A 27,129-nucleotide genomic window follows, 5' to 3' on the forward strand; every position below is an offset into this window, starting at 1 on the left:
TAATGATCAGTTAGTTAACCCTACATAGAATTCATCAAATAGTATGAATAGAAAAAAATGCTGTTCCTCAACAGAAAAGACAAGGGCTGTAAACAATCATCAAATCTCAAAATGTCTACTTGACTCTAATACATTACATTTCAGGTACTCTATTAGTTACCTCGGATCAGGGAAACCATATAATGTCCATCTTTTTGGTTACTGGCATTGACCCAACCCTATATTAATGAAAACAACCATCAAAGTTAATTTTCTCTCTCTTTTCAATCTTCCCCCTTTTGAATATTTTACCTTTCCAGAAACGTTCTAAAACCCATTAAAAAATTGTGTCATCACTCAAGATCACGAGACCCAGTGCATGTAAGGGCTGATCCTAGTGTTCTGTGATAAGAAAGACAAATAATGCAGAACATCAGGGAAGTCACAAAGTGCCTCCATTGTCTCTGAGCATTTGGAGGGTACATTAAGCCACAATGTCTTCACCCAAGAATATACCCCATGAATCAAGGGTGATTGAGGTGGGTTTACTTAAAATTCCATCAGATTATAAATTTCATGTCATACCATAATTAAAATCTCTCAAGAATCCTGAGAAACATCCATGGTATTTCTCCAAAATTCCTCCCAGGGAAAAAATAGTGATTTATCTCCCACATACCCATATTTATATACCATATCTTTCTTTCCTATGACTCCTGTCATGCAGCTTATAACATCAGTCCCCTAGTTTTGTCCACTAATCTTCAGCTTGTATTAGTTTCAGGTGTTTTTTTGTTTGTTCACATAGAAAACTCAAATCAGAGAAATAAGTCAATAACTATCAATATCATCTCCTACAAGATCTTTCTATTACTGCTACTTAAATTAGTATGTTGTTGAACAGAAGTGGTAAAATGGACATTATTTGTTATTGATCATCAGGGAATAGTTTTCAGTTTTCTCTTTTTTCAACTTTTATTTAATAAATATAAATTTTCAAAGTACAACTTTTGGATTATAGTGGCTTTTCCCCCCATAACCTCACTCCCATCTGCAACCATCCCATCTCCCACTCCCTCTCCCATCCCATTCTTCATCATGATTCTTTTTTTTTTTTTGACAGGCAGAGTGGACAGAAAGAGAGAGAGAAAGGTCTTCCTTTACTGTTGGTTCACCCTCCAATGGCCGCTGCGGCCGGCTCGCTGTGGCCGGCACACAACGCTGATCCAAAGCCGGGAGCCAGGTGCTTTTTTCTCGTCTCCCGTATGGGTGCAGGGCCCAACCACTTGGGCCATCCTCCACTGTACTCCCGGACCACAGCAGAGAGCTGGCCTGGAAGAGGGGCAACCAGGATAGAATCTGGCGCTCCGACCAGGACTAGAACCCTGTGTGCCGGTGCTGCAAGGAGGAGGATTAGCCTATTGAGCCACGGCGCCAGCCATGATTCATTTTCAATTATCTTTATATACAGAAGATCAACTTAGTAAACACTAAGTAAAGATTTCAACAGACTGCACCCACACAGACACACAAAGTATAAACTATTGTTTAAGTAGTAGTTTTACCAATAATTTGCATAGTACAACACATTAAGGACAGAGATCCTACATGAGAAGTAGTTGTACAATGACTCCCATTGTTGATTTAACAATTGACACTCTTATTTATGACGTCAGTAATCACCAGACATCAACAATTATGTTAGTGGTGAGTTTGTTTGTTTATTTGTTTTTAATTTTAAGAATCATGTATTTGGAAACACCTCTTAAATATCTAACATGGTGTAGTTTGTTTAACCAGTAAACTTAAGCACAACTATATAAAATGTTTTTAGTTTTTTTCTACCAACAAGTTTAAAACATATGATGCAGAGATTCAGATCACACGAATTAAAATGTATCTTTGATTAATTTTAGCAGCTTAAATTTATGGACAATCTTATCTATAAGCCAATGAAAATAAAATTCTTAATAAAATTTTCCCATGTGGACATATAATATGTACACACATATAACATAACATGATAGACCAATATAGCAATTTTAATACTAGCTTTTAAAATCTTAAACTCTCTTTGTAGAATGCCAATTGATTTGAATTGCTTTTTGTTTTTAGTAACCTCAGTTAACCATACTTTCTCTCAGTTGGTACTGTTAATACATTATTGGCTTCATCTGTTTACAGAGCCATCCCAAAGTACTGAATACAATAGAAGTGGCTGGAAAAAGTCCATAGGAACCTATAGGAGGACAGCTAAACACAGAACCAACAACACTTTAGTATTATGAGCAGCAAATCTTCTATAACTGTGGATGACAAAAGACTTTAAGTCGCCTTGTTTAAAATTATAAACTCATCAGCCAACAAGAGGCACTTGCTTACTTCACAGTATTTTTGAAAGCACCTGTAGGATTTAACCCTTTAGGCCTCTGGGGCTTTATCATTAAGATAACTATCATGTCTAGTAACACAAGATCATTAGACTTTTTAATTCTCAAACATTTGTATTAATAGCATTTTCCATTATAGAAACTTAAAATTTAGTGCCACGTCACATCTTGACAGTACTTCTAATATAATCCAAATAGCTTGATTAGTTGGTAATCTTGAATTGGGGTGTATTTTTCATTTGGGGGCATCATAGTGTCTTCCTTGTTCTTGTTACCTCGGTTTTTGCGTTTGTTGTTTGGTATGTTGGAGATATTTGGTTTCTTCACTGTGGTGTTTTTTCTTGTTATACTATGGCTCTAGATTAAGTGGACTGTCTGCTTTCAATGGAGCCTTAGAGGCTTGAGATGAGTGTGGCCTGAGAGCTGTGTTTGGTTCCTCAGGGCTGAGGGTGTGCCAAAGGTGACACTCCCAGGTTAGGTGTGGTAAATCTCTCTTTCTTTGATTCTTTTTTTTTTTTATTCAAAAGGGAAGTAATTCCACACAGCTGAACGTAATTGGAGGTAGTTAGCAGGCAAATGATATACCCACAGGAGCAAGAGATCAGAAGCTCTTTCCCAAGGACCACACAGGGAATCTGTGCTGCCCTCAGTGTGGGCTCCAATTCTCCTGCAGTCTCCCACTGGGTTGCCAAGTTAGTTCCTAATCTCCTGTTATTTCACCCCTCCCCCCAGAGTCATGTTTTTCTGCTAGGCTGAGGGCCGGTGCAGACCTGAGGTCGCCCTGCTTATGACGTATGTCCAAAATGGCAGCTGCTCTTTGTCTTGCTCGCCTTTGTGAGGTGAGCGGAGAGAGAGAAACTCGTGTCCATATTGGTCACTTTTTTTTTTCCTCTCTCTCTTCTAGTTAGCCTGGTGAAATTTTCCCCACGGAGTTCAAGCCTCGTTCCCTCTAGTCTCCTCTTTCCACTTGCCCGCAGGTGTCTCAGGCTACTGAGGTTCGGCTCACCTTGCATTCCAGCGCTGGTGTGTTGATTCTGCCGCTGGTGTCCCAAACTTGGGCTCCCACGCTCTCCTCGCAGGTCCACTATGAATCACTAGTTCCTGAAGAGTTTCCTCTGCTGTTTCTTCCCCTACTCTTCCTTGACCCTGCAGTATCTCCACTTTTATTAAACTGTCTCTTCCTGGACTATCAGTGTGCTCCCTTCCTATTCCGCCATCTTGCTGCTCTCTTAGTGGTGAGTTTTCTAACATATGGACTTCATTCAGCTGATAAAGATTATTTTTATGTCTAGTGTGTTTCAAAGTTTTACCATGGATGTATGTTGAAGTTTTTCAAATGCTTTTTCTGCTTCAATTCAGATATTCTGAAGATTTTTCCTTCATCTTACTAATGTGTCATATTGATTGATTGATGTTTGTGCATTGGATAGCCCTTATATTGCAGGATGAATCTTATTGGGTCATGATTTACATTCTCTATCATACTATTGAATGTGGTTTTTTTATTATTTTGTAGAGAATATGTGTATTAGTAGTGACAATGAATATTTACCTAAAGTTTTCTTTCTTTGATCACATCTTTGCCCAACTTTCATATCATGTCAATGCTGGCTTCATAGAATGACTTAGAAAGTCATTCCTTTGGAATTTCAGAGGGGGGATTGAAAAGGATTGATATTAAATCTTCTTTAAATTTTTGTGGAATTTACTAGTGAAGCAAGTGGTTATGAGTTTTTCTTTGTTGGGGGTGGGGGGCATTGTGCTTTGATTCAATCTCCTTGCCAGATAGAGGTCTTTGCAAGTTTTCTATTTCTTCATTTTCAATCTTCAATACTGTATGTTTCTATAAATTTGATTGTTTGCTCTAAATTATTTAATTGTTGTTATATAATTGTTTATGATGCTCTTTTTTTCTATGTCCACATTCATTTACTACTTGTTCTAACTATTGCTGTAAGTTGAATGTTGATATTTCAAGCTAGTATTGTAGTGATCCCTTTTTCTTTTTTTCTTTTTCTTTTGGTAAAATAAAGCCTTTTTATTTTGAGATTATCTTAGAGTTACTAGTACTTGCTAGAAATAGTAGAGTCCCAGATTCCAGATAATATAAACCCTAGGAGGCAGCAGGTGGCTCAAAGTAGTTGGGTCCCTGCTACCCACATAGGAGATCTGGATTGAGTTCCCAGTTCCTGGCTTTGTCCTGGCCCAACCCTGGCTATTTTGAGTATCTGAGGAGTGAACCAGATTGAAGATCTCCACTTCTCTGCCTCTGAAAAAATTTTTAAAAAGAAGGAAGCAAACAGACAATATTGAGAGAGCCTATGTGCCATTTACCCAGTTTTCACCAATGTAGATACTTTAACTATATTTAGGATTTATATATTTAATATTTTAGTTCTTTGCAATTTACCTCATAGGTATATTTCTGTTACCACCATTATTTAAACTACAAGACAGTTCTTTTAAAAGGATCACTGGTGCTTTTTAAAGATGCAGCTGCTTCCATTACTCACCTATTCTGTAATCTCTTTTTTTCTTTTTTTTTATTTAGTAAACATAAATTTCCAAAGTACAGTTTATGGATTACAATGGCTTCCCCCGCCCCATAATTTTCTTCCCACTCCCACCCCTTCCATCTCCCACTCCCTCTCCCATTCCATTCACATCAAGATTCATTTTTAATTATCTTTATATACAGAAGATTGATTTAGTATATATTAAGTAAAGATTTCAACAGTTTGCACCCACACAGAAACACAAAGTGTAAAATACTGTTTCAGTAATAGTTATAGCATTACTTCACATTGGACAACACATTAAGGACAGATCCCACATGAGAAGTATGCACACAGTGACTCCTGTTATTGACTTAACAATTTGACACTCTTGTTTATGGCATCAGTAATCTCCCTAGGCTCTAGTCATGAGTTGCCAAGGCTATGGAAACCTTTTGAGTTCACTGACTTCGATCTTATTCCAACAGGGTCATAGTTAAAGTGGAAGTTCTCTCCTCCCTTCAGAGAAAGGTACCTCCTTCTTTGATGGCCCCGTTCTTTCCACTGGGATCTCACTCGCAGAGATCTTTCAGTTAGGTCTTCTATTTTTTTGTTTCCAGAGTGTCTTGGTTTTCCATGCCTAATATACTCTCATGGGCTCTTCAGCCAGATCCAAATGCCTTAAGGGCTGATTCTGAGGCCAGAGTGCTATTTAGAACATCTGCCATTCTGTGAGTCTGCCATGTATCTCACTTCCCATGTTGGATCGTTCTCTCCCATTTTGATTCTATCAGTTAGTATTAACAGACACTAGTCTTGTTTGTGTGATCCCTTTGACTCTTAGACCTATCAGAGCCATCGGTTGTAAACTGAAATTGATCACTTGGACTAGTGAGATGGCATTGGTACATGCCACCTTGATGGGATTGTATTGGAATTCCCTGGCACGTTTCTAACTCAACCATTTGGGGCAAGTCCGATTGATCATGTCCCAAATTGTACATCTCCTCCCTCTCTTTTTCCACTCTGAAATTTAACAGGGATCACTTTTCAGTTAAAATTTAAACACCTAAGAATAATTGTGTGTTAATTACAGAGTTCAACCAATAGTACTAGAACAAAAAAAATACTAAAATGGATAGAGTATTACATTGTACATCAATAGTCAGGACATGTACTCTATAGAATACTATACAGCAGTCGAAAACAATGAAATCCGGTCATTTGCAACAATATGGAGGAATCTAGAAAACATTATGCTGAGTAATTAAGTCAGTCCCAAAGGGATAAATATCATATGTTCTCCCTGATCAGCAACAACTAACTGAGCACCAAAGGGGAAACCTGTTGAAGTGAAATGGACACTATGAGAAACAGTGACTTGATCAGTTCTTGTCCTGACTGTGATCCCTTTTTCTTCTTGCAGTTCTCTAGATGTATACTTCATAAATTTTGGAGCTATGGTATTTGTTGCATGTGTGTTTTTACTTAGCTACATGTATCTCAATGGATTGACTAATTTCTCAACATTTAAGGCTTTTATTTCTTATCTCAGTTTTTAAATTAAATTATATTTACTTTTACATTAGACACAGTTCTCTTTTGATTACTAGTTTCACGAGCTATATATATCAGGTACAAACTATTGTGGTCCTAGATCTAAAGTGAATCTCTTAAACATCAAATAGTTGAATCCTACTGCTGTCAACTCACTCTGTTGTTTTTTCTTTTGATTTATAAATTAAATTCACTTACAATTAAAGTAATTACTGATAGTATTAAAGTTGATATTTATTTTTTATCTTGAAAAAAGTGATGAACATAGAGTTGATATTTATGGCAATTCAGTAAGTCAGTGTTTTTCTTATCGTTGTTTTGTTTTGTTTTGTTTTTGAATTTCTGGAACACAACAGAATAGCAGGATCACTGGATTTCCTAGAAATCGTAATTGAAGAGTCTGACCCTCAGCCCTGGCTCATCAATTAAATATGAAAACTGCTCTTTGATATTAAGGATATAATTATTAAAATACCAATTATCAATACCCATATTTTTATCCCATATCTTTCTTTCCTACACCTCCTATCATATAGCTTATAACATCAGTCCCCTAGTCTTGTCCACTAATCTTCTTATCAATATTTCCAAACATAGATGTGCTCAACTCCATACTCATAACATTTTTCTCAGTCTGAAAATAAATATGAATATACATAACTTATTCTCTTAAATGTTTCAAATAGAAAATGAGGCAAATTTACTAATGTATGTACAAGACACAAAATATTCTTCCCTTCAATTTCCTCTTTGTCTGATTCCTACTCATTTAGTCAAGCTGGCTCACGTTCACTTCCCCAACCGAATCCAACATGGATGCAATTGAAAAACATCACACTTAGTGAAATAAGCCAGTCCTCCCTGATCTGTGATAACAGAGTACTTAAAAGGCAATCTGTAAGCATGAAATTAACACTTTGAGATGTGACGATTTAATAGTCCTTGTCTTGACTGTTGAGGACCAGTATTTTTTTTTCCTTCAGGCTATCTGTTGAACTTTTTACTTAGCATAGGATTAATCTTAGGAGTATAAAGTTAACTGGAAGTAGATCTTTGTAAAAAATAAAAATAGTGGGCCAGTGCTGTGGCACAGTAGGTTAAAGCCCCAGCCTGCAGCACTGGTATACCATCTGGGTACCAGTTCAAGTCTCTACTGCTCCACTCCCATCCAGCTCCCTGCTAATGTGCCTGGGAAGGCAGTAGAAAATGGCCCAAGTTCTTGGGCCCCTGCATCCACATGGAAACCTGGAAGAAGCTGCTGGCCCCTGGCTTCGGATCAGCTCAACTCTGTTGCGACCATTTGGAAAGTGAACCAGTGGATGGAAGATTGCTCTCTTTCTATGTCTACCTCTCTCTGTAACTCTTTCAAATAAATAAAATAAATCTTAGAAAAAATAAAAATTGGAATAGAAGAGGGAGGCGGAAGAAGGGTGGGAGCGTGGGTGAAAGGGAGAGTAGCGTAGAAAGTACAACTGTGCTCCTGAATCTGTATACATGAAGTACATAAAATTTGCATACCTTAAATAAAATTCTTAAAAATGAAGTTCAAGAAAGAAAGAAAGAAAGAGAAAGAAAGAAAGAAAGAGAGAAAGAATATCTGTTTCCCCAATTTCTGCACCTCTCATGCTTGAGCCTCTCAAAGGCACCTGTGGGTTCTTGGTCATACTTGTAGTGTTGCCTTACCTTCCAGGGTCCATGCAGAGAGTTTTATTTTTCCTTGAAGCACTGGAGAAAAACGGACTGAAAAATGCTTACTATCAGCTACTTCCCTACAGGCCAACAACTCTGCCTGCTCAACTCCAAAAGCATCAGTGGAATGGCTCGAATCTCCCACCAATGGCTTCTAAACTTCCAGGAAAATCAGTTTGGGGAATAAGGAAGCCAAAGGAAAGAAATCATGTTAAGTTACAAAGTCAGTGGTAGATCAGAATCTTTAAAGAAGGCAAAATTAATTATTTTAGGAAAATGACAAAAATTCAGTGCACATGCTTCCTGTACTGTGGATTTAACTCCAGCTTATAGTGAGGTGTTTAGCAGCATGGATTATCCAGAAGAGAGGTCTCTAATCATCAGCGTGTGAGATGTCTGCCATATCACAAGATGCGTGCAGGAGCTTCTGGTAGAAGTCATGATGAAGATCTCCATGTTAATATTCATCAGAGAATGGGTAATTAGGGTGATCATCCCATCTAAAATGAGAAAAAATGCACTTAATGACTCTACATGGTAATTACAAAATGATTTTTCTGTAACTGGCATTAGGGAGATTAATCATTGTATATTCTTACTGGTTAAAGATTCTGCTTTTCTTACTCTCATGATGACTGCCTTAAAATAAGTACTTTTATAACTATAACAAAATTATTCAAATCATACTTTTTCCTGAAATTTAACAAACAACACAGAGTCAAAATTTAAACATACTCCTCCCCCTAAGCCAGATACAGCAATAAAGCCAAGTGATATCAAGTCCTATCATTTTTCAAATTCAAGTTGATGCTAGAAATTTCTCTTTTACTGATTGTCCATTATATAAAATACTGTTAGAATCACAAGTGGAAAGAACGTCATTTATAAGAGAGAGTTTTAACTGTGGAGTTTAGAGTCCATTTTTGATACGTACTTATATAATAACAACAAAATATATAGGGTTATAAATATGAACAATTATTTAATAATTAAAGATGTAGTAGTATTACAAATGGCTTATCTCTCTGTTTACATTATACCCTACTTATTCTTCATTTTTCTCTATATTAATAAAACCTCCAGCCTTGATACCATAACTACAAATTTTCAGTAATATTATTTTTTCATAGAGCTAATCCCTTTTCATAAATCATCACATTTATTATTATTATGAATTGATATTACCACAGATGGAAAGAATACATATTAGTACATACCATCAATAACAATATATACTCTTCCTCATATTCCATCATGTTCAAACATGAAGAATAAGTAACAATTGTTTTGACTACAAAATCTCTCTATGGCTCTTTTGCTTATGTACTCTTCCATTCATTTTCAAATCTTCCCCATAACTTATCTACTAATTTAAGATCTCTCTATTTCACAGAATAAAAACTAAGAGCTCCATTGAACAAATCAAGACCAACCTTTCTACAGGCAATTGTGATTTTGGGGTTCTTGGATGAACATACAATGAAACAGAAGGGAGGAATATGACAATATTCAAAACATTAAATGGATAGGATCCAATCAATGATTCCATAGGAAGATGATGGGAATTTAGGCATGGAACACAGTGGTAATGTAAATGTAAATGCCTTCAATCTGTGAAGGAATTCATCAGGTTCCCAGAAGATGATATTAACTGGATTCTGATAACACTGAAGAAGCTACATTGATCATATCCACAGTGTATATCTATCAAATACTCTAGATTACAGAGGTCTTTATGGAGATGTTGATTCAATAATGGTATTTCCTTATCTGAAAAGTTTCACGGAATGAGAAGCACAGCGGGGGATGTATGAAAGTCCACACAGACATGGACTCTCTCAACCGGTTCCTGTGTCAGTAACCAGAGCTCTGTTGAGAAACTGAGAAGACAATTCCAGAAAGTTCCTGTCTCCTACCAGGCTCATTGTTCAACTCTAGCTTTCTTTCTTTTTTTTTTTTTTTAGATTATTTATTTATTTGAAAGTCAGAATTACACATAGAGACAGACAGAGGGAGAGAGAGAGAGAGAGGTCTTCCATCCACTGGTTCACTCCCCAGTTGGCCACAACAACCAGAGCTTTGCCAATCCGAAGCCAGGAGCCAGAAGTTTCTTCCAGGTATCCCACGGGGGTTCAGGGGCCCAAGGACTTGAGCCATCTTCTACTACTTTCCCAGGCCATAGCAGAGAGCTGGATAGGAAGTGGAGCAGCCAGGACGCAAACTGGCGCCCATATGGAATGCTGGCATGGCAGGCAGCAGCTTTACCAGCTAATCCACAGCGCTGGTCCCAACCCCTAGTTTTCTGATGTTGAGGTAACTTCCAACACTCATTCTACATTGCTTCTCCGAAAATAAGTTGTGGCAAGATATATGCTAAAGGCACTTACAAACTCGCAGAAACATATCGAATATTTCTGTTCAGACCATCTAGGACTCTCATGTCCTCAGGAGTCAAGTGGAATTCAAAAACCTATCAAAAAAGTAAGATTTTTTTTTGACAGGCAGAGTTAGACAGAGAGAGAGACAGAAAGGTCTTCCTTTTTCCATTGGTTCACCCCCCAAGTGGCTGCTATGGCCGGCACGTTATGGCCGGCGCGCTGCGCCAATCTGAAGCCAGGAGCCAGGTGCTTCCTCCTGGTCTCCCATGCAGGTGCAGGGCCCAAGGACCTGGGCCATCCTCCACTGCACTCCCGGACCACAGCAGAGAGCTGGACTGGAAGAAGAGCAACCGGGACTAGAACCTGGGGTGCAGGCGCTGCAGGCGGAGGGTTAGCCTAGTGAGCTGCAGCACCGACCAATATTTTTTATAATTTCTACTGTGTTTCACCAAGATAGAAAATCCAGAAGAATTACATTGAATGATGTAAGGACAATACACAAATATCTAAGAAGTTTCCAAAACTTATTAAAGACATCAGGAAAACATTCATGTGGCTAATGAATATCAGCTAAAAGTAAATAGAAATCAATTCCTATATTTAGTTAATTTCAACTGCACAAAACTACAGCCAAAAGATCCCAAAAGAAGCTGGAGATGAATCAAAGCTGACAAAGTACAAAGATAAATGCACCACGTATTATAGAATATAGAAAAATCTAGGAGAATACTTTTGAAATATATAAGATAATTTACCAAGTTGCATAGAGATTGTTGGATTTTTGTATTTACTAAGTTACAAAGAGATAGTTGGGTTTTTGTATTCCATCCATTAACATCTAGAATGTGAAAAATATTCCTGCAACATAATTCAAATGCAATGACATCGTGTGCAAAGGATAGGAGAACTTCTTTGAGGAGGATATGATTGTTTAACTTGGGGGTGCTTTAAAGATCAAATATATTGTCATAATTGATAACATATTGAAACAAATGGCTGCCTGATGGGTTGTTTATTAGGACCCTAAAATGAGGATTCAGACTAAGAGAGAAAAAGAAATGTCAGAAGCTTAACACTGAATGAATCTAGCAAATAGACTTTCATTACTTTAATATTGAACCTCATTTGCATATTTAAAATTATTTTTGCCTTTTAGTTTTTGGAAATTTTATTTCATAATGGTTTTAAATTGACAAAACAAAAAAGTATTTTTGTACATACAGTTTCTGTATAACCCAAACCCAACATTCTCTGTTATTAACATCTGATATCAGCATGAAGGTCACAATTCATAAACCATACCAAATTCAAATTCCCCTACTTTTTCATCCAAACTTCCTATCTTCCTTCTGTTTCTTGCTGACTCTAATAATCAACATTCTGTGTTATTCTTTAACTTTTTCTAACTCTCATGTATTTTGTAGAACATGCAGCATGTGTCTTTTGGTACATGACTTATCAGCTACCATGGCATGCTCTTTTTCAGCCATTTTTGTGCAAATAATAGGATTTCATTTGCAGATATACCACATTTTCTTTATAAGTTCACCTAATGATGGACACTTCGGTGAATTCCATATTTTGGTTAAGGTGAACAGGGACACAATACCTCAAAATTATCAGGTTTATAAGAAATAAGACTATATGTGAGTAAAATGACTTAATGGGCAAATTATGAAATGTATTAAAATATATGAAAAGAACAAATAAATGATTATAATTTGATGTCACAATCATTAATTAGGGTCCACATATTGTCAATCAGAAACCAGTTCTTCCAAATTAATTGACAGTCTCAATACACACCATTTAAGGACTTTAGGTGGAAGTTGATAAAGTCAATGTAAATATTATTTACAATGAATCATCAGTGAAGAATAGCCCAGGTATTCCTCAATAAGATAACACAGAGGCTGGCTTGTGGCACAGAGAGTTAAGCTGCCACTGTGATACCCACATCCCATACTGTATAGTTTGGTTGCAGTCTGAGCTGCTCCAATTCTGAATCAACCTCCTGCTAATATGAAAGGGAAGGCAGCAGAAGTTGGGCTAAGTAAATTGGGCCCATGCCCCCCACATAAAACCATTGAATATCTGCGACTTGGCCAGTGTGTGTGGTCTGGACCTGACTACTGCAGCCATTTGTGGAGTAAGCCATCAATTGGAAGATGTATATCCCTCTCTCTTTCTCTTTCTCTCTCTCTTTCTCTCTCTCTCTCTCAAGCTTCCTCACTCTCTTTCTTTATTTCTCTCTCTCTCTCACTCTGCCTTCAAATTAAATAAATAAATCTTTTTAAAAATAAATAAGAGGATATAGGAGAAATGTTACCACTCTTCACAACATAATGCATTTTCCAATATAATTAAGATAGTACAGAAAAGTAAGTCAGCCCATTGAAGAGAAACAGAGTCCAGAAGTGTTATTGTTGCTAAGTATTTCTGCTTTTCATTTAGTAAATATATATGTATATCTGTATCTTTATTCCAAGTAATATATAAATAAATTACAATGGAATTTAAGTCTAAATTTGGAAGGAAAGACAACAACAATTTTGTAAGCTAATATAGTATAATACTGTACTTTTCCCTACATAGGACAAAACAGGACACTCATCAACCACAAATACAGCATGAATAATTTGATGACACTGAGAATTAACTTTTGTTCATAAAAAGACTACACAGAGAATGAAATCAAAGGCACATCTTGGAATAAATGGCTCAACAAATAGCTCTAACTCTAAAATATGATATTGAGAATATATCAATATGATAGGTTGTTTTATAGTAATGTCACCCAAAATTTCACACATCCCAGTGTCCATGCTCGTGTTAAGTGAATTTCACTCTCCTCCATTATGAATTAATGTGTTTCCCACCTTTTAAATCTGGCATACCTTGTAACTTACATTGAATGATAGAATTTAAAAGAAGTAACTGTGTATCTGTTCCCAAGATGGTTTGCAAATATCCACACAGTGCTTTAGTATTCTAAAATGGGATGATGTAAATCCTGATATAATTTACTAAAAGGGGAAGAATTCTAAGGTTACAACTGGAGCAGAACAGAGAGTGGCTCAATAAATTTCTGAGTCAGAGCTCTCTCATTGTCCAGCAAAGGCAGGAGAGACTCCATTAGCAATACATAAAGGTTGCAGACTAAAAGAGAAGTACTGGACTGAGTTCAGGTGGTCAAAGTTAATTTTCAAACAATAAAGTTGTGAATTATAATAAAAGCTTTTAAATTATATCACTACATTAGAGAGATCATACTTTATAAATACCATGGCTAATTGTACTACAGCTATCACCATTTTTACAATAAAAAAAATTTCTTTAAAATAGTAAGACTTGGGTAGATGCCAGACTAGATAAAACAGAGTGAAAAATATATAAATTTTAAACTACATGAGAACTAAGGGAAACACAAAATAAAATCATAAGTGTCTGTAGGCATAATATCAACCAATTAAACTACCTTATTTAAGGAACTGAAGAAAAAAAGTAGGCAGTTGACAGGACTATACAAGAAATTTCAGAATTCATGCTGAAACACAAACCTCAGAATTCTGCACCCTGGCAACTCAATCCAGGCATGTAGGCTTCCCTGCTCTACAGCAAAAGAAAACACTTACAAATGGGCAATAAGAAGAAACACACAGGAGATGACAGGGACACCCAGATACCACAAAGGTATCCTGAGTGCCTACAAAGAAGACACACGTGATGGATATTGTAGGAGCCCCAGTGCCCAAAGCCCCACTCATCACCTGCAAATTCTCTTTGATTCGCTTCTCACTGAAACTCTTGGCCAAGACCACAAGCCCACGCTGTAGCAAGTAAAGAAGGGCAATCAGTGCTGGACTTCGCTTGTGCTTTTTTGCCAGGGCACCAAGAACTGGATCATCTAAGAGAACCGGAGTGTTCTGATCCACCCTAGGAGGAAAGGCAACAATGCTGAATTTCTGAGTTCATGTATTTGGTTTGTTGAGGATTCCAAAACAGACTACAGTGCCTATTCCAGACCAGTGCTACTCAAATGTGGTCTCAGGAAGCAGAACCACGGTCATCTGTGATTTATAGAATGAAAAACTACTCATCCATCCAACAGTGAAATCCTTCTTTTGCAACCAAATGGATGCAACTGAAAACCATTATACTTAATGACATAAGCCACTCCCAAAAAGACAAATAGCATGCATTTTCCCTGTTCTGTGGTAACTAATAGAGTACAAAAAACATGTAATGTGTATGCATAAAATTGATATTTTGAGATCCGTTGATTGTTTACAGCCCTTGTCCCTAGAGTTGTGGAGCAGTGTTAGTTTCTGCTTACTGTTTATTGAATTATTTACTTATTTAATAAATTTAATCTTATGAGTATAAAATAAAGCAAAAGTAGGTCATTGTAAAAATTAAAAGAAAGAATAAAAAAGGAAGGAGGAGAGAGGGTGGCAGTGTAGATGGGAGGGAGGGTAACATGAGAAGTATCATTATGCTCCTAAATCTGTATATGTAGAATACACAAAATTGGCTCATGTTAATACTGAATAAATTCTTTTTTAAAAAAGAAATGCAAATTCTCCCCTTGTACTGCAATATTTCAGAGTTAATGCCAGAAAAGTGGTTATGCTTTGAACGCAAACGTTTCAACAGCAAAGGTGTTTTAGGTAAGTTTGCTAGTGTCCTCATTACCATTCTCCATATTTTTGACTTCCCAGAACACCATAGGCAACCAGAACAATGTCTTTTGACTTGCAGAAATCCAGTAGTTTGCTCTGGTTGAGATACAGATGACATTCCACCTGTAGATAGACAACACAGAGAGTTTAAGATTATTGAAAACACAAATATTAATGTGAAATATGAATATTAAAATTGAAAAGAAACAAAAAGAAAAACTAGTAACAAAATTTAAATTGACATTATAAACGTTTGGGGATCATATTTTCAAGAATATTAAAATTGCTGTCACCTGTGAGGGTAAAAAAAAATTCCTGACATGAACCAGATCATATATGTTTAACATTTTTTTTTCACTAAGAAATTTACCTTTTTTGGAAAAAAGAAAGAATTCTTTGAACATTTGACATTGAATTGTGCCAGAAGACTAGTATTTGTTCAAAGATTCATGACAGCAAACCTGTTGAACAAAAGAATTATTTTGCTAGGAATCCTGCTAGTGATATTAATGTAGATTTCCTCATCATAATGGATAATGAGGAAAATCAAGTTTAATCCACAGAATAAATAAAAACTCATGTCCACAATAACAGGCATAGAGAGGGAAAGCAAGAGGAAAAACTATTTTCCCCTGCTGGTGGTGATTATTACATTAACTTCTTTCTAAGCACATTGTTTATTAAAAGGAAGGTATTAATGTTTGCTCCATCACAGAGGAATATTGCAGAATATCATAGAAATATTTTTACATTAAATGTAATATGAGAAAAGCAAAATGGTAGTTAAAAATGAAAATTAGTGTTTAAAAATTCTTTTTTTTTTTTATTGACAGGTAGAGTTAGACAGTGAGAGAGAGAGACAGAGAGAAAGGTCTTCCTTCCGTTGGTTCACCCCCCAGATGGCCGCTACGGCCGGCACTGTGCTGATCCGAAGCCAGGAGCCAGGTGCTTCCTCCTGGTCTCCCATGCAGGTGCAGGGGCCCAAGCACTTGGGCCATCCTCCACTGCCTTCCTGGGCCACAGCAGAGAGCTGGACTGGAAGAGGAGCAACCAGGACTAGAAACCAGCACCCACATGGGATGCCAGCACCCCAAGGCAGAGGATTAACCAAGTGAGCCATGGCGCCGGCACCAGTGTTTTTAAATTCTAATGAAATAACCAATCCAGGCAAACTTAGATAAAAGGATATTAAAATAGTATGTGAAAATAGTTTTGTAATACAAATTGCCTTGTGACTGTTAACACTCAAAAGATAATTAGTAATTGTAATGGAGGATGGGAACTTAATACTTAGAAAGGTGGATTAACCAAGTGACCAAAGAAAACCAGTTGTGATCTAGTGCATTAGCTCACCAACTTCAGGCCAGCATTCCATATCTGAGCCCAGGTTTGAGTCTTGGCTACTCTGCTTCTGATCCATATTTCTGGTAATTGTCTAGAAAGTAGCAGAAGACGGCTCAAGTAGTGAGTGCTCTGCCACCCATATAGGAGACCTGGAGAGAGAGCCAATATCCTTGCTTTAGCCTGGCTCAGCCATAGCTATTGTGGCTATTTGAGGATGAACTACCATAGTGAATCTCTTTCTCCCTCTCTCTTTCTCTCTCTCTCCCCCCTCTGCCTTTCAAATAAGCAAAAGATCTTAAAAAAAAATACTGTCTATAACACTGAGAAAACCCATCTTTCAATGATTCCCTGTGCAGGACAACTTGAGGAACACAACATGATAAGCTTATTTTCCTGTTCAATCTTGAAATAATAGAGTATTCAGATCTAAATTCTAAAGGACAAAAAATTGGAATGGAAAAAACATTACCTGTCAATATAGTGCAACAGTCTGAGAAATCCAGAATATTTTACAAAATCTGTTTGGCTATAATGGGGGTGGGAGAGGATTTGTAATCAATCTACAAGAGAAGGTATTGAAAGGCAGCATTTGGCCTAGAGGTTAAGTCACCTGTTTCCCATATCAGAATGCCTAGGTTTGTTCCCCAGCTCCAGCTTTTAATTCTAATTTGCTGCCAGTGCAGCCATTGAGAAGCAGCAGGTGATGACCCAAGTATTTAAATCCCTGCCACATGTATGGGAGTTTTCATTGACTTTCCAACTCCTTGCTTTGGCCCAGTCTAGTAATGGACATTGTGGGTAATTGAAGAATCAAGCGGTAGAGGAAGCAATTGGAAAACAATGGAAAATTTTAATACGAGTGTATATTATGATGATATCAGATGACAATCATCACATTTCTTAGATGTAATATGGAAATATAACTTTGAGGGAAAACACTATTCATTCCTAGAGGTTTTGGAGGTCTGTAGGGATGAGTAGTCATATCTCCCAATTATTTTGAATAAGTTCAGTAATTTATTATGCATATTTATAAAAGCCACATATATTTACATACACTTGGCAACATGGCAAAATGTCAATAATTTTCTATGGAGATGGGAAAATATGCATTTTCTCAAAATTGTTTAAAATGTTCTGAATGTTTGAAAGTTTCATAATAAAAATGGAGTGATAATAATATGAAAAACATTAAATGTTATATGTTTATTTTTGAGATTTTTCTGTTTATTTGAAAGGCAGAAATACAGAGAGAGAGAGAGATATCTTCCATCTGCTGTTTCACTCCCCAAATGGTTGAAATGGCCAGGGCTGAGCCAGGTTGAATCCAGGAGTCAGGAGCTTCATTCAGATCTCTCACATAGGTGCAAGGACCCAATTACTTGTGCCATCTTCCACTGCTTTCCCAAATGCATGAACAAGGAGCTGGATCAGAGTGGAGCAGCCGGGACTCAAACTAGCAACCATATGGGATGCCAGTACTGAAGGTGGAAGTATAACCTTCTAAGCCACAACACCTTACTATTATATTTTTAAATCATAATGCTGTATCAGTAAATACAAAATTTGTCAAATTTATAAGCTATATTTTTCTAATTTGGAATCTGTACAAGACTACTAGATCTTAAAAAGTAAGAGCACAGAATCAGTCACAGAACAGATGTGCTTGAACAGTTACTTGATGGCAAAAACAATGGAGGAGATACAGATTTAGATAGAGTCAGGCATAGGATTGGCTCTGGTTCTACTAAAAGTATGTGAGTATTCATGCACCACTGGTACCACCATAAACAGATTCACATTCTACCTCTAACCTGCATGACTTTTTCAGTTTCTAGTTCACTTTCCTGTGACTGTGACTGAGACATCTAAAAGCAGATATCAAGAGAAAAAACTCAGGCATTTGAATCACATACAAACCCTTATGGTCTATCTACCTAATATTATTTTCAGTGTCTCTTGATTACTGAATATTCCAGGCATTTATCATCTCCCTTTCCCTCCACATCACATGCACACATCTGAATTCTGGTCATCCTTAATAACTCAAGGGTAAGTCCACCCTCCCCAAAAGGTCACGTTACTGGCGCCATAAATTAGAGTGTCAATTTACTGTGCACTTGCTCCTCATGTGGGATCTCTGTCCTTAATGTGCTGTACATGTGATTTAATGCTATAACGAGCACTCAAACAGTATGTTTCACTTTGTGTTTCTATGTGGGTGCAAACTGTTGAAATCTTTACTTAATATATACAAAACTGATCTTCTGTATATAAAGAGAATTGAAAATGAATCTTGATGTGAATAGGAGGGGAGAGGGAGCGGGAGAGGGCAGGGTTGCAGGTGGGAGGGAAGTTATGGGAGGGGGAAGCTATGGTAATCCATAAGCTGTGCATTGGAAATTTATATTCATTAAATAAAAGTTAAAAAAAAGAACTGCTAGCTTCTGCACATGGAAATCCAATTTTCTCAGCACCATTTATTGAATAGACTGTCCTTATTCCAGGGATTGGATTTGGATCTTTGATCAAATATAAGTTGGCTGTAGATATTTGGATTGATTTCTGGTGTTTCTATTCTGTTCCATTGGTCTATCCATCTGTTTCTGTACCAGTACCATGCTGTTTTGATAACAACTGCCCTGTAGTATGTCCTGAAATCTGGTATTGTGATGCCTCCGGCTTTGTTTTTGTTGTACAAGATTGCTTTGGCTATTCGAGGTCTTCTGTGTCTCCATATGAATTTCAGCATCATTTTTTCCAGATCTGAGAAGAATGTCTTAGGTATCTTGATTGGTATTGCATTGAATGTATAAATTGCTTTTGGGAGAATAGACATTTTCCTTAACCATTTCACCTCCACGGATTCTTACACAAATTCCCATCTAAAGCTCTCCCAAAGTTTCAATATAGGTCTTCATCATGTAGAGACCCAAGGGAAGGTCCTATATTCCCTTCTAAATAGAGACATTGCTCTTAGAATCTGTCATTCCACAAATGTATAAAAAGGGGGGAGTAGAAATGAACACCAGGCCCTAGAACAGGAAGCACAGAATGAGAAACACAAAGAGAGGAGGCTGAAGGCCCTCACCTGGTTGCAAACAGGTTTATACTTGAGCCCTGGCTTGTTCAGGATCATCTCCAGCTGCCTGCGGTTGAAGTTAGACACCCCAATGGACTTAGCCAGCCCTGCATCCTTACATTTCTCCATGGCCTGTAAAAGTGAAGAAGGATTGAAGAGGTTTTACAAATGCGAAGTGTTGTTAATAAGAACATTGTTAAATGTTGACAAGATAACTAACATAGAACATCCTGAAGAGAAACATTAGTTAAAAAAAAGGGGGAGGGGGAGGAACAAGGTGGGCAGTGTAAGAAAAAATATTAGTATGTCCTCCTTATAAAACTAAAGAGGAAAATATGATTTGTCCTGATTTCCATTTCTTACTCTTTATCCCAATAGTGTATACTTTGCCATCATACAGCAAAACAGCCACTTTCAAAATCAGGAATTTCTGTTTCCATAATTGTGGATATCATTCAAAAGGAGGAGGATGACCAGACTCTCCCTCCCTGGCTTTCTCTTCTGTGTATCTCCTCAAACTCACCTCCCATGTGGCACAGAGGTCCACGGTGTCATATATTACTTTTCCATTTTCTTCTTTTGGAATATGTTCTTTTCCTGGTTGGAATAGAAGCAGTCATTAAAGTGATGGTGAAAAATTGAAGTTTCCACCCATAAAATGCTCCTAGATATACCTAGGATGAGACACTAAATCTTTGTAAAGCAGATGGAACAACATCCCCTACATACACATTTAAAATACTTTCAGGCACAATGGCAAATAATGCCTTTTGATGACAGATATCCTCTATTCTCTCAAAATTCTGTGTGTGTCTGTGTGTGTGTGTGTGTGTGTACTGTTTTCCAGAGCCTATAGCATCATCTAGGGAACTTTTTCTCTGTTACTAGGAAAGTAAGAAGTTATATAGCCTTGATTAATGAATTGCAATCGTATATATATATATGAAAAATGTCTATTGAGGTCCTTGGCCCATCTCTTAAGTGGGTTGTTTCTTTTGATGTTGTGGAGTTTCTTGATCTCTTTGTAGATTCTGGTTATTAATCCTTTTTTTTAACTTTTATTTAATGAATATAAATTTCCAATGTACAGCTTATGGATTACCATGGCTTCCCCCTCCCATAACTTCCCTCCCACCCGCAACCCTCCCCTCTCCCGTTCCCTCTCCCCTCCCATTCACATCAAGATTCATTTTCAATTCTCTTTATATGCAGAAGATCAATTTAGTATATATTAAGTAAAGATTTCAACAGTTTGCACCCACATAGAAACACAAAGTGAAACATACTGTTTGAGTGCTCGTTATAGCATTAAATCACATGTACAGCACATTAAGGACAGAGATGCCACATGAGGAGCAAGTGCACAGTGACTCCTGTTGTTGACCCAACAAATTGACACTCTAGTTTATGGCACCAGTAACCACCCTAGGCTCTCGTCATGAGTTGCCAAGGCTATGGAAGCCTTCCAAGTTCACTGACTCTGATCATATTTAGACAAGGTCATAAAAGACAGGGTGAGGATAGTAACCAAAGATCCTAAGAGTGGCATTAACCAGGTCTGAACAATTATACAGCATTAAGTGGGGAAGAGGACCATCAGTACACACAGGTTGGGAGTAGAGCCATTGGAGGTAGAGTAGAGGTTATGATTACGAAGGAATGAGGCCCAAGTGTGCTAGACAGGGTCTAGAACAAAGGACAGAGTCATTATTAGAGAAGCTAAGAAAGGTGCTGTCTAAGCTACAATTAAGTTTTCTGATTGAGAGGCAAATAGAACCAATTTAATCTTTAGACCTTATAAAAGAGATGGCCAACACCACTCTGCAACAGCACAGCCAAAACAAGAGCCCAAATCATAATCTCATTGCCAGATTTATCCCGCCATCAGCGAAGCAAACAGCAAGCAGAAAAAACCTCCCCTTCAGACCAAAGGGAAAGAAAGCCTTCAAGTGAGAATACAATTTTCCTCATGGGCATTGTCCACCCTAGAAAAACTACCACAGAACATGCCTGTGACCACAGACCTGTAGCTCAGGCCACCGAAGACTAGAGATGGGACCTGGGCACTCCCCTGACCTGCATTCCCTGGTCTGCTCCAACAAAAACCAGGAGGAAAAGAAAGCTAAGCATCAGAAGCAATGGGTGGCAGGCCCACCAATGGCTGATCTGCACAGTGATCCGCCCTCAAGGAGACCCAACAGGCCAGTCCACCACAAAGGCCCTCAATGTGGCAAGCCTGGGCCTCAGCAGAAGTCAGCTATGAATAGCCCTGGCAGCTCCACCAAGAGTTGGATCACTGGAAATGGACCTGCCCTGGAGTCGAAGGATGCCCAGGTCAGAGCCACAGATCCCATGGGCTCCAAGCTGAAAAGCCCCTCACTCAGCCCAACCTCCAAAGCAACCACTGCAGCTGAGGGGACGGCCAAGCAAGGTCAGCAACACTGAAGGCAGGACTGCAAACTTCCTGTTAGAGATGCCACCCACCTCCACCTGGCCAGCTCTCCTCCCAGGCCAGCCAAGCAATCAAAGTCAACAGAGTGCCTTCCCCCAGGAGGTTCACACCTCCCCCAGGATGCACCCCATGTGAAGAGACAGACAGGCCTGGGCCTCCCAACCTACAATGCCCAAAGCCCAAAGATCACCATCAGGCCCCCTCTGTCAGGTTCCATTTGCCTCTTTCCCATTTTTAAAGTCCTTGAATATTTCCCCACTGTTCACATACATAAACACGTGAGGAGCGATACTGCACACAGTCTCCAAGCCAGGCCCTGTGGGCACAAGGATGAGCCACCTGTCTGCACACTGACTTTCCCTGTAATCCTTTATCTGTTGCATAATTTGCAAATATTTTTCCCATTCTGTCTGTTGCCTCTTCACTTTCCTGACTGTTTCTTTTGCAGTACCGAAGCTTCTCAATTTGATGCAATCCCAATAGTAAATTTTAGCTTTGAATGCCTGTACTTCTGGGGTCGTTTCCAATAAGTCTTTGCCGGTGCCAATATCTTGCAGTTTCTCCATCAAATTGAGAAGTTTCTGTACCGCAAAAGAAACAATCAGGAAAGTGAATAGGCAACCGACAGAATGGGTGCTGTACATTTAATTATACATATAGCATTTATATATATATTATATATATTATATTATGTATATATATACATATAGCGTTTATATATATTATATATATAGCATTTAATGCTATAACTAGTACTCAAACAGTATTTTTCACTTTGTGTTTCTGTGTGGGTGCAAACTGTTGAAATCTTTACTTAATATATGCTAAATCGTTCTGTATATAAAGATACTTGAAAATGAATCTTGATGTGAATGGAAGGGGAGAGGGAGAAGGGAGGGTTGCAGGTGGGAGGGAAGTTATGGGGAAGGAAAAAAGCATTGTAATCCATAAGCTGTACTTTGGAAATTTATATTCATTAAATAAAAGTTAAAAAAAAAAAGAGTCAGTGTTCTCACAGAACTCATGTTTTACAAGGACAAGTACATGAGAAAACCCCGGTCAATCAGGTGCTATAAAGATTAATTTTGATGCTGTAAGATTTAGAGAAGCTACCAAGAACCAATGACCACGAGGCTTGAATGTCTCAATGCCATATTTGCCACCAAATTAAAAGACTTGGCCAAAAGTCTAGGACACTTGTGGTAATGCAGAAGTAAATTCATGTAAAAATCATGTAAAAGTAAAGTCACATAAAGTCGTGTAAAAGTAAAGTCAAGTAAATGCAAAATAGAAAGTCATTTCTGAAGACAACTTCAAACCAACATGTCTATCCATGATTTGAACTCAATATTTACAAAAATCCAGTAAGCTCTTTTCATAGGATGTCTTGAGTAGTTTCTGTAAGTTACATGAATTAAGCTCTCACACATTTATATCATTTTAATTCAATCATCACTAAAAATGAGGGCCCATTACTGATAACTATCCATGCCAATAGCTGAAGTGAAATAGATTTATTCATTCAAATTGCCTACCTTCAAAGCCATTGGGAAATGAATAATGTAGAGGTCCACATAGTCCAGTTGAACTTTTCTCAATGTTTCTTCCAAGCTTTGCTGAACTAGCTCTGGTCGATGGAAAGTACACCAAAGCTGCAAAGGTTAATGTTTGAAAGCCGTGCTGGATTAATACATTAATTAAATTTATTTTTCATTTCACCTGATATTGGGACATGAATCTATTAGTTAGAGACTGACCAGCACAGTGAAAAAATACTCTCTTCTGTAGTGAATATCCTTTTATCTGACCTATTCAAGTGAAATTACAATGCATACATTTGATTATTTTGAACAATGGAAATTTACTCAACAGATAATATATTTTATGAGGTAATATAATGTCCATATTCTGAAAAATGTTAGATAGAATTTACAAGGTATACAAACAGTCTAGTTCCCCCTTCTTTTTACTATTTGGCAAAGAATTATTGTCAATATTATTTACACGACTGAGGGAGAAATGTTTTGAAGATATAAATGTGTTACACACAATTACAAAGCACTTAGCAATATCATGTTTAATATCTAAAGAGGTCTCTGACAGCATTTTCTTTTATTGATACAACTGAAAATTTTTATTCGGAATAATGAATTGAGGAAAGAAGATAAGGAGAGTCATAATCTGAAAGTGGCTCTCTTATTCTATGGACCTTTGTTAAATCATACTGTTTTGAAGTAAGGCTCAGAAAAATAAGGGGACATCACTTTAAAGTTTTAAAACTGCACACAGAAATGATTAGAAATCTACCTTTCTCTTTTCAGAATGGATGTTATATATTATTATGTGTGAATCAAATTTATAACCATAATAATAATCAAAATTCACTGAAAGCTACTGATCTATACATATAATTATCTGTCCTACATATGAGATTTAATTAAAGCATTAATTACTACACACTTGAACAGCATATACAAAATACCTTTGAAGTGTAGAATATGTCTGTTCTTTCCACAATGCCCTCTTGCAATCTTGCTCCTGATGGCTTGTCCTACCTCTTCTTCATTAAAGTATGTGAAAGCAGAATCAAAATGGCAGAACCCAGCATCTATAGCTAATCTGGTGGCCTCTAGAACCTCACTTTTAGGAACCTAAAGGGGCAACAAAAAACAGTATGTGGAGATCCAGGAATGAGATTCACCTCACTCAGGCAGTGCCAGTGACCTCTCTAAGAATCAGCTTTTCCTCAAGCTTTGGATTACTTCTGCATTTGGGATCAGGAATCCACTCCAATTTGTCTGGGTCTTTTGTACTTAATAGCAATAGCTGGTCATCCCAGGAAATTTATAAGATTCAGGCAATACCTGATTGATAACTTATATCTCAGGTTTGCAGATTTGCTAGAAGGACTCAGAGAATTTTCATATAGTTATTATTTACATGCTGACATTACAAAAGTAAAATTAGTACAGCAAAATCGCATATAGATTACAGTACAGAAGAAACAAAATACAAGCTTTTATGAGCTCCCTTGCAGTGTAGTCATATAGAACACACCACATTCCTCCACCATGGAATGATGACAACACATAAGGAATGCTGCTTAAATGAAGTCTTGAGATTTCATTCCTAACTATTCACTGGAGGCAGATTATGTAGGCCTTCTGTACCACTCTCCCATGGGAAAACACAATAAGCAAAATACCACACTCGCCCACTAAAGCAGTTACACTTAAACTCATTTCTCAAAAGAGTTCTGATGCAGCCCCCATCCTTACCAGTTAAGGAATGGGGTAAATTATGTTCACAGATGCTAGCCAGGAACCACTATGAAAATAAATAATTCAAGAGACATCAGTCAATTATGTTTAATATTTTTTACACAGTCACTTGGTTTGCATCACAAAACTAAACAGTCATAGTAAAAATGCATAACTAAAGGATATAAATTTATGTGTAAGAACTTAACAGTATCATGCAAGTGATAATTAAACTAGGTGTCAGTCTTAAAATAAAGTCACTTACTTTAGAGTAGCTATAATTAGGGTAAAATTAAAAATTTTAGTTATATCTACAAAATTTCAATAAAGATTTGACAGCATATTGGTTAAAGATCAGAAAGGAAATCAAACAAGCTTCTTACAACTTGCTGTAAGAATTTGAGAAATTACTTTTAATGAAATCCTAATTAACAAGATACTGGATGCTACTGTTCTCTCCTGACACCAATCCAGTGATGACCTGGAATCAGGGCAAAGAAATGAACTAAGGCTAAAGGTCTGCTGTTGTCCTTCTTTATCCACGCCCTCCATGACACATTGCCCTGAAAATAACCAAGTCTTGTCACATGTCTCCAAAATTGCCCCTTTAAGATTTCCCTTTATCAAAGACATGAAAAAACGGGGACTTCAATTCTGAAGTAATTGGTCCTTTGTTACACAATTTCAGGTCCTAGGGATAATATTAATCCTAAAAAATCCTCCTCAGTCTAATAAATTATCTGCTATACTGACTTTCATTTCAGAGAGCCCCAGATACCAACTTCTTAAAAAGAGCATACATTAATGAGGACCAGTAATTTAGACATACTCTTATTATGTTCCAATTATCCTCTAACACATTATCTTTTCCTTTCTGGTATTTTCCCAGATAAGACAGTACTACATGAGAATCTGCTTAACCCCTGTCCGCTATTTACAGCGTGATTCTCAGGGTTGCCCCAGAGCAGTTGAGCCGGACTCTATCAATGTTCATGCCCTCTATCCCAGTAGTTTATCCACAGAAATGTCCATCTATCTTGTCTACTTAGAAGGAGAAAAAAATGCTTTAGCCTTGAAATGGAAAAGAAACCACTCCCATGGCTGTCAACCTTTAAAAAGACAGCTTCTTGACTTGACTTTCATCTTTTCTGCCAAACTGGGAAAGATTAAAAAGGGGGGAATCCAGTACTGGTGAGAAAAATCAATAGGTGATCAAGAGATCAGAACCTGATGCAGAACTAAGTCTAAGTACCCTCTGTCTTGTGCTCCAGGCTGGTGAAACTTAGAACATAACCATCCCCCACCCCTGCTCAGAGACATTGGAAAACGGGTCTTTAAATAAAGAACTAAGTAACTCCAATACTGACGTTGGTTTCCACTAATATACATTCTATTTCATTTTTACATTCAATCCTAAGAACACTATGCTTACCTCTACAGGTGCAGCAGTGCCAAATCCTAGTACAGGTATGATGTTACCATCATTTAATTCCATAACATAATGCCTGGGATCCATTTCTGTCTCTCCTCTTGGCAATTTCACAGTTCCTTCTGCCTTCTCAGAGTAGCCAGTCACATACCTTCATTTTCTAGACCTTCAAAAGATGACAATAACAGGAAGTTAATGACCTACTATTTATTCAATTATTAACCAATGGCATGTGGACAGAATGTATCTAAAACAAATTCAAACACTGTGAATAGTATTTCAACCAGTTATTTTTTTACAAGAAAGTGAATTTTTATCTTAAGTGAACCATGATATGATAATAAGGAAAACACTTGCTTTTATAATATTATACCTATTATGGTAAATTATTA

The 27,129-nt window shown here is 37.4% G+C and overlaps 1 protein-coding gene across 1 annotated transcript; it reads right to left on the reverse strand.

Annotated features, from left to right (window-relative positions):
• Positions 1-5,015: 5,015 nt before the first annotated feature.
• LOC133773591 (prostaglandin-E(2) 9-reductase-like) lies at positions 5,016-26,892 on the reverse strand. The gene is given in 11 exon segments (XM_062211019.1): positions 5,016-8,610; positions 10,498-10,580; positions 14,259-14,424; positions 15,184-15,293; positions 19,606-19,728; positions 20,120-20,193; positions 23,179-23,182; positions 23,584-23,700; positions 24,531-24,572; positions 24,574-24,699; positions 26,741-26,892. Coding segments are annotated over 11 exon segments (972 nt in total). The 5' UTR covers positions 26,825-26,892; the 3' UTR covers positions 5,016-8,567.
• Between the last annotated feature and the right edge of the window lie 237 nt (positions 26,893-27,129).

Source organism: Lepus europaeus, chromosome 14, assembly GCF_033115175.1.
Source record: "Lepus europaeus isolate LE1 chromosome 14, mLepTim1.pri, whole genome shotgun sequence".
Lineage (NCBI taxonomy): Eukaryota > Metazoa > Chordata > Mammalia > Lagomorpha > Leporidae > Lepus > Lepus europaeus.